Consider the following 8,468-nt stretch of genomic DNA (forward strand, 5'->3'; position numbering starts at 1 on the left):
TAACTTTGGCTTTTAATAGGGCCTGTATTCAAACTTTAGTTACTCACTGGCATATTCTCCAATCATGGAGCCGTCTAATCAGACAAGCAGTGCAGTTGCAGATTTCTCTTCAGTGTACCAATGTTGAGAAATGTGACTAGTTTCTTCTGATCGCCTCTGTGGTAAGATTTGTGCAATTCCTGATAGCACTGATTCTCACTGAGACCCAGCATCTGCCATCCTGAGAGTAGTGAGTCTAGAAGATCCATGGGAATTTGATGTAGCCTGAAAAGCTTATTAAGTCTTCCTCAAACCCTTATTATACAAGTTCTTATGCAAATTTTTTCTCATTTGACAACTGTGATGTCTTCCACCTCGCACCAGCAGAAATCACGAGCGTCTCAAATGTGAAGCCTCCTATGTCTGTTCAAGAAAATGGCAGCAGTTTATCTTGTTCATCACAATCTCTCTGAAATTTGTCATGGTGTATCCCTGTAGGAGGTTGGACCAGGGTGTTGCAAGGAGATACTATAGTTTTCCAGAAATAAGGATATTTTTGTGTTGTTCGTTTTTTTTTTTTTTTTTTTTTTTTGTTCACCAACTCTGCTATAGTGCTGCCATTTCACGAGAATTTGGCAAGTAATCTGATACCGTGACCAGTCTCTGGTCTGAGATCATGGCACATGGATTTGACAAAGATACTCCCAATTTCTTACTACTGGTCTGTATGGTTCCCTTGACCTTGCCACTACCAGCTGCAAAGATACTGTTTCAAGAATTGTCTCAATGATTCATGTAGACCTATACGATATGTGGTATTTCATCTCAGCACCCTGACAGCTGTATTGGTATAATAAGCAGACTGCCTCCCTGGACAGGTTGCAGCCTCCACACCAGACTGCTGGCGTGTGGAGTTTTTTTGCGGCAAGGCCTCAGTGTTTCTAACTCCAAATGTAGTTCTGTGAATTTCCTGTAAATGCCAAGGTAGCTGATGCTTTACTGGCACTCAGAATTATCACAGCTGAATGCTGTACAAAGTTTTGTGAGTGCTGCACATATACCATGCTCCCTGATCCAGGAAGACTGTAGAGATTAATTTCTGTGGTGTTATGTTTGTTTGGTGTATTGTAGTAGTGTTTTGTTTTGATTTTTTTTTTTTTTTTTTGGTCTCTTAAACTGATGTTTGTCTTTATCTTACAGTGAAGGGAAAGCTGGAGGGCCAGAAGCAGCTGACTTCTCTGATATCCTGCATCTGGGTACCAGTGCCAAACTGGCACAGCCTGGCTCTGCGGCAGCCTTTTTTCCAAAGGCTACTCGTGGTGCCCTGCTGAGAGAATCGTACCAGAATCTGCCTTTCATCCGCTCCTGCTACCTTTCTCATTTTGTCCACTTGCAGCCTACCCTTACACGTTCCAAAGCATCCTACCAAGGACGGAATTACCTCATCCAGTCCATGTTGCTTCCTGAGGTCAAAGGGCCCATCCTGCCTTCAGACTGGCCGTTCTTTCCGCTTATCAGCCTCTACAACAAAGTGACTAATGCAGAGACACGTGGGGCTGTACTGAACTCTCTCCCACTTGATCTTGTCAACACTGTGACCTGGAACCTGCAGTGGGTCTTGTTACTGGAAACCTGGCGTGCTAAAACCCTTCAGAGCATCCCTACTGCTGCCAAACTCGCACGGCTTATGTGTGTCTTCCTCACAGGCGGTGACCTCTTTCTAGAAGCACCAATCCACAACTACACAGCTGCCCTTCTCTCTGTGTATTGCCAACCCAAGGCATTGGACTCCCTGAACTTGGATGCTCCTCTCCCTGGTTTGGCATCCTTCCACGATCTCTATATAAGTCTCCTGGAGCAGTTTGAAGGTGTCTCCTTTGGAGATCCACTCTTTGGAGTCTTCGTTCTTCTACCTCTACAGAAGCGTTTCAGTGTTCATCTGCGTCTCGCTGTTTTTGGGGAGCACACAAGTATCCTGCGGGCACTGGGAGTGCCGCTCCAGCAGGTAATCCTGGTTTATGGCACTTGCCTGTCACTGCATATTTCTCGGTTACTGGGCTCTTGCTTGTGCTTCTCCAACCTTGATTTGGGCATCCTCCCAGCACTTCCCTTTCTCTTGAGGGACACAGTCTCTGAAGTAGAGAGTGCAGGCCCTTGTCACATAATACTTTTCAGAAACCTGTTGAACTTTGTTTTGAGAGCAGATAGTGTGTATTTGTGGAGGGCAGGAGCTGTGAAATGGTTCAGTCTTCAGTGGAAACTGTCCCACACCCTGCTTGGTCTAATCATTGGAAACCATCTTCTAATTTATGGCCTATATGTATGAAGGGCTAGTGTGCACCCCATGTTCTGCCAGCAGTTACCTTTCTCTTCAATAAATCTTATTTTCACCTTGGTGAGAACCTTTTCCTTGCTCACTGCATGTTGTAAACCAGTCATTTTCCCTCTCAACCGTGTTTCCACATTTAGTTATAATGGAATCATGCTTTGCTGAGTAAGTTGGCAAGAAGCTTTGATCTGTCAAGTGCAGGACTGCATTTCTTTTGAATGAGCAGTGCACAAGAGATGGATTTTAGGTGGCTTTAAGTTCTGTGTCAGTTGACAGACAATACCTGATCTATCCTGAAGTTTGCTAATGCAAAGATAACCTTTCATATTTTTTTTTTCCAAACAACTGTGAACCAGCAGTTTACCATTGTGTGGTTGCAGTACTTTTGCTCTAGTTGTAATAGCTCTGCGGCCAGTTTTTCTATATCATTATGGCCAGATGAGCCTTTGTTTCTTAAGCCAGGTAAGCCAAGATATTCTGACCTGTTCATTATGGTAAGCTCTCTGTTCTCTTGATGTTCCCAGTAGCCCTTCCCTGTCTATTTCAGTTCCACAAATAGATGTAGGAACAGAGCTGAAAACCATATTCCAGTTGATAGCCTTAATTCTACGTCACGTGCTTTATCTTGTCTTGATCCCTCAACACCAGATCCCTCAGTACCATTGGAGTTGTGGCACACATTACAGTGAGAGCATTTCAAAGCAGATTATTTTTCTTGTGCTTAGGAATTTTATAAATGCCAAGTACTTTGAGCAATGTTCTCAGTGTGGTGTTGGTTGAAAACAAACCATGTGTTGGAAAATTTGAGCAAAACCACTTGAGGAGGTGTTGTTTTTCTGCATTTTTTTCCCTTTTTGTCTTGAGTTAAAAATGCCCTAGCGGGCAGTAGGAATACCCTAGCGGGCAGACTGCTTTCTGAATTGAATAAAATCAATTGTTGTCTTTAATTGTGCAAAGAAGATGCTTCAAAGTGAAATACGTAATTTTAGCCTAGAGAACTTACCTCAAAATCGAGAAGAATAAAAATTGGACTTCTGGAGAGGGGAAAAGCAAACAAAACCAAGTTGTTACTAAAAGCTTTTTTAACCTGTTTTTCGAAGCCAAACAGTGAAGTCAGAAAATGATGGAAACTTCACTTAACAGCAACATTAATTCTGGCACATATAACTGCTTTCCTTTTCTGGCTAAACGCATAGATCAGTGTGAACCTCTCTGGTACATCAGCAGGATGTGGTGCTGTTGAAAGTACTCTGTCTCCTCACTTTGAAACCACTCTTCCTACCTGTGCCAAAAAGCATCTGCAGTGATTTCACCAGTAAAATATCTCTCCATAAAGCTGAAGAGGTCTTGAGGATGCTTTGTCAAAGACATGTCACATTAGTCAGTGTGGGCTGTAACAACTCTGCTCCAAATAGGGGTCATGCCATCGAGGTACGTCAAGCTCCTGGAGAGTGTCCAGAGGAAGGCTACAAAGTTGGTGAAGGGTTTGGAGAGGAAGCTGTATGAGGAGTGGCTGAAGTCACTTGGTTCAGCCTGGAGGAGACTGAGAGGAGACCTCATCGTGTCTACAGCTTCCTCACAAGGGGAGGAGGAGGGGCAGGTGCCGAACTCTTCTCTTTAGTGACTAATGACAGAACCCGAGGGAATGGCAGGAAGGTGTGCCAGGGAAGGTTTAGGTTGGCCATTAGGAAAAGGTTCTTCACCCAGAGCAGTCACAGCCCCAAACCTGACAGTGTTCAAGAAGAGACTGGACAACACCCTCAGACACGTGGTGTGAACTGTGGGGTTGTCATGTGCAGGGACAGAAGTTGGACTTGATGATCCTTGTGGGTCCCTTACAACTCAGGACATTCTATGATTCTATGTTATATGGGAGTGCACACACAAACAGCTGGGGAAGGACACCCTAAAGTAATGAACTTCCCCTCACTACTTAAACCCTGACAAAAATTGTAATGTTGCCTCTGGGTGGGTTTGTTGCAGTTTCCTGTGCCTCTCGAGCGATACACTTCCCCTCCCGAGGATAACTTGAACCTCCTGCGACTCTACTTCCGGACGCTGGTCACTGGTGCACTGCGCCACACCTGGTGCCCTGTTCTTTACGTGGTGGCCGTGGCTCATGTGAACAGCTTTATTTTCTCCCAAGACAGCACGATGCAGGTAGGTAATGGGTAGCAGAGCCTCAGGACTGGAAGCTTTGGGTTCTGCCATCTGCTCTTCCCAAGGGTCCATTGTGGCTTGTGGTGAATCACTGACCCTGGACAGCAGCTCTTGTTCATGATACCCTAAAACACTTGCATAAGTGGTAGCTAATCCTACATAAGCCTTTGAAGCTAGAAACTATGTGGGCTATGGTAGGGGAAGAATGAAGCGGAGCGGATGAGGGAGGTGATCAAGCAGAGAGAGCTTCTAATAGGTTTAGCCTTTGCCTGGACCAATCTTAATGTGCAAAGTGATCTTTCACCTTGCTTGAATAACCAAGCAGAAGCCTTCCCATGGTCGTGGGTCCTCTAGCAGTGTTTACTTGTGCTAACACTTCACCTCTGACCTACAACTGCACCTGAAAGTTGGGAAGTCAGCTGAGTTTCAGGTCAGGAGAAGTATGAGAGAGGCAGTATCCAAGCGATAGCCATCTCAAGCCCTTTCTGATGGAACAACCTGCCCTTTGGAGCATCATCATAATGAGCAAAGCATCCTCCTGGAGTGCTGTGTGCACGTCAGCAAAGGTAGCATCATGCCATATTAAGCAAAGCGTGTGTTTTGTTCCCAGGAGACTGATGTTGCTCGGAAAAGCATGCTGCGGAAGACGTGGCTGTTGGTGGATGAGGTAGGATCTGTAAAGTTCAGTCTGTGCCACTGGGACTTTTCAGACATGGTACTCCTACAGATTTACCTTTGGCTTTTGAAATTTGTGTTTTAACTACCTTGCTTATTTGAGAATAGGAGGAAATTAGCAGCAGGATTTTGACCTGGAACGGCTATAAATACTGCTATCCAGTTCTTGTAGTAATTGAACTCAAAGCACTGAGCCCATTGGAACCTAAATGAATCTTCTGTACTATATTTCTGTACCTCTTGCCCAAGCAGCATTATATCTGGATAGTGAGTGGTCCTAGAGGGTTGATTCTAACACAACTGTGAATAAGTGGTCAGCAATGATCTCCCTTGACCCTTGGTTGGATGCTTCCCCCAAAAAGAACAAAACAAATGTAAAGTTTCTCTTTTTCTCGGGGAGCTTGCCAAAGTCTATCAGTTTTTTGACAGAGTTGGGTCATTTCGGCTTTTATTTTTAGCCTCCAGGCTAAATTCTTAGATCCCACTCAAAACCCCGTTTGGGTGTCTGGCAAGAAGGCATTGTGAAGGGTTGCGAAGGAGACAGTGGAGTTGTGTTCAGGAGAGGAAAGCTCATGTGAATCAAAAGCGAATTTTCCTGGCAGAAACTCGCATCTTGTAGCTCTTCTATTGAAGATGATGCAATTAAATATGCAGGGTCTGATGTAATTGTACTATCTGGCAGGTCACTGTGTTGTGTTGGAAACAGGGTGGAAAAGATTAGATTATTTTCAGACATGCTTAATGGCTGCTGTTTGTTTCTTCAGACCTTGAAAAAGCACCTACTCTACTACAGGCTGCTGAATCCAGAGAGCCCTTTGGGGTTTGACCTCTATGAGCAGCTCCCTCCCATCCGACTGAAGTACCTGCAGACGGTGACACAGAAAGAAGATAAGGAGAATGCACCAGCACTAGTCTCCTAGTGAAACACTTGTGCAAGAAAACAGCCAGGAGGAAGAGTGGAAGAGCTTAGTTTATGCTTCACTGATGAAACGATGTGCTCTTCAGACAGTTTCAGTGTCTTGCCTGGACACTCTTGGCATCTTTGCAAAGTGAAGAACTAGTGGAATGCTCCCAGCACTGCAGAATGATACACATCTTCTCAAGATACGGCAATGTGTGTGTGGTGTCCGTGATGAACGCTGGAGCATTTTCCTTAATTCTCTTTCAGGTTGTTCTGCTTATCTACAGAGAAGGTGAGAAATGTGTCTGAGAGGCACTGGACTGTTGAATAAACTGAAGGAAGTGGAAAAGCTATTTTGTTCAGTTAGGCTGGAGACTCTGGTTCTGCCTTCCCCAGATCTTGCCCTTGCTTTTTTTTGTACCTTGAGTTTTGAATGATCCTTTCCCCACACTATCCCCTGTAAATAAAATGACAATACAGCAGGGAAGAAGCTGATCCTGAGAGCTTTTCTTTTAAAAAAACACATTTATACAAGCAGTTTCTCCAGGGCAGTGTTCTCTGCACACAGTTAGTCACACTGATGTACTATGTCAGACCTCTAAGAAATAATAGTTCCTAGTGCAGTGGTGCAAACACTGGGTGGCTGTCTTTTGGATAGTCTCTAAACTTCTTTCTTTTCTCCCTTAATTTGGTTGCATGTATAACAAGAACAAAAATAATTTCTTTGCAGGGCAGGGTGCTTGGCAGTAACCAGTTCTCATTAGAGAAAAAAAAGTATCTGCTTGTTTAACTCGAATATGTATTGGTTGCCCTCTGAGAAGAGGGCAATGTAATTTACATTTTAAAGTGGAGTTCGTAACCTTAAACCTAATTTTAAATATGCACAATTTTATCCCGTTTCTATATCCAAACTCTGTATTGCAGCCTCAGACACAAGAGCTATAAGTGGAGTGCCCTAAAAGGCTCATCAGAAGTGCCAGGTCAAGTCCAGAATTTCCCCTAGGTGTGATCTCACCGGATGTTTAAATTATATCCAATAATTTTTGTAGAACTACGGTCACTCTAGCAGGCTTTTGTTTTGAGAACTTACTTTCATGAACAAAACTTGTTAAAGTTATTTATTTCGTTTTGTTCTTATGAATAAATTCTTCTGGAAGGTGCAGGGTGATGCCTGGCCTGAAGACCTAAACTTCTCTCTTTACCCATGGAACAGGCCAAGCTAGATTCCCTCCAAAGAAACCATACCTATAGTAACCTTGCTCCAGTGAATGTCCTGGTCCGAGTGTGGAACACTGTTAATAGTCCAGCTTGTAATTGTTGAAATTGTTCCAGACAAGAAACAAATTCCAGCTAGCAAACTCATGGCTGTGGTGCTGTCTTTACATTAGCAGTTTTCTAAGTGTATCGGTCCCACTTCAGTTGTCAGAAAATATACCGTTTCATCTTTTACCCTGTTATTTCAGATAGGACAAGGGCAAAACTGATGTTTCATTTTAATATCTTTTTTTTTTTTCATATTGTCCCTTCTGATCAATGATGCATAAAGTAACACACAGTGATCAACATGCGTTTTTTGTTGTCAATTATTTTAAAAGTACTTGATGTGATTAAAAGTTTAATCAAAGGCATTCAAGTTTCTATTCTGTCTAGATGGTGAGAGCCCAGCAGTTGTCTTTCAGGAGCAATGGATGGTAAACCTCAAGGGCTCCTAGCTGCCCATTCAAGAGCAACCATCATCAAGGACTTTTTTCCTTTTCAGACCTTCAGTGAGAAAAACTCTTCCAGTCCTTTCTGTGATGCAAATTTTAGTTTTGTAATGTGTAAATAAATATTTTGATAGCTCTCCAGGTGTTGTGTTTGGTGGTTTGTTTTTTAAAGTATGAGAATGCTCTCCTTTAAATCTTTCTTGAGTTTGGGTAGTTCTGTTTGCAGTTTGTCAGTCTCATGGGAGGAGATGCACTAAGCTTTGGAACTCTGTAAGAGCAATTCAAGCCAAAAGCTTCATCCTCCTTTGGTGGGTTGGTAACACAGGCTACCAAATGCTGGGTGTGCTTGGGGAAGGTGCAGGGTGGGTGTTACGTGACTTGTCATCTGCCACAGGTAGGAAGACAGTAAAAAACTCCATGGATGGTGTTTGTAGATGATGAGAGATGAGAGGGATTTAATTTATTTCCTGAACTCTGAGAGGAAAGGATCAGGCTTTTGCCTGATTCTCAAAAGCTTCTCAAGTTCCCAGATGTTTCTCAAGCCATCAGAGCATGCCCAGAAAAATACCTACATCTTTTGACATGAAATTCTGATGCAAGCATCAGCAGCAGTTCTCCAGGGCACCCTTGTGTGCAGACAAGCTTTCAAAACTTTGGCTGTCACTTGGGATGGTACAGCAAGCCTAAGCTTGAGTTTTTAAAGGCTTTGGGCAGCCTT

General features: G+C 43.5%; 1 protein-coding gene across 9 annotated transcripts in view; it reads left to right on the plus strand.

Moving 5' to 3' along the window:
- The window catches only part of RPAP1 (RNA polymerase II associated protein 1), a 43,576-nt gene extending 35,685 nt beyond the window's left edge, over positions 1–7,891 (plus strand). For 8 of the 9 annotated variants that reach the window (XM_065064591.1, XM_065064590.1, XM_065064593.1 and 5 more), the window contains 4 exons: positions 1,180–1,984; positions 4,292–4,468; positions 5,079–5,135; positions 5,908–7,891. In XM_065064591.1, coding sequence (XP_064920663.1) covers positions 1,180–1,984; positions 4,292–4,468; positions 5,079–5,135; positions 5,908–6,063 — 1,195 coding nt within the window. In that variant the 3' untranslated portion in view covers positions 6,064–7,891. The remainder of the gene's footprint in view (positions 1–1,179; positions 1,985–4,291; positions 4,469–5,078; positions 5,136–5,907) is intronic. The other variant, XR_010473013.1, reaches the window with a different exon arrangement.
- Positions 7,892–8,468: the final 577 nt, after the last annotated feature.

This window comes from Columba livia, chromosome 5, assembly GCF_036013475.1.
Source record: "Columba livia isolate bColLiv1 breed racing homer chromosome 5, bColLiv1.pat.W.v2, whole genome shotgun sequence".
Taxonomy (NCBI): domain Eukaryota; kingdom Metazoa; phylum Chordata; class Aves; order Columbiformes; family Columbidae; genus Columba; species Columba livia.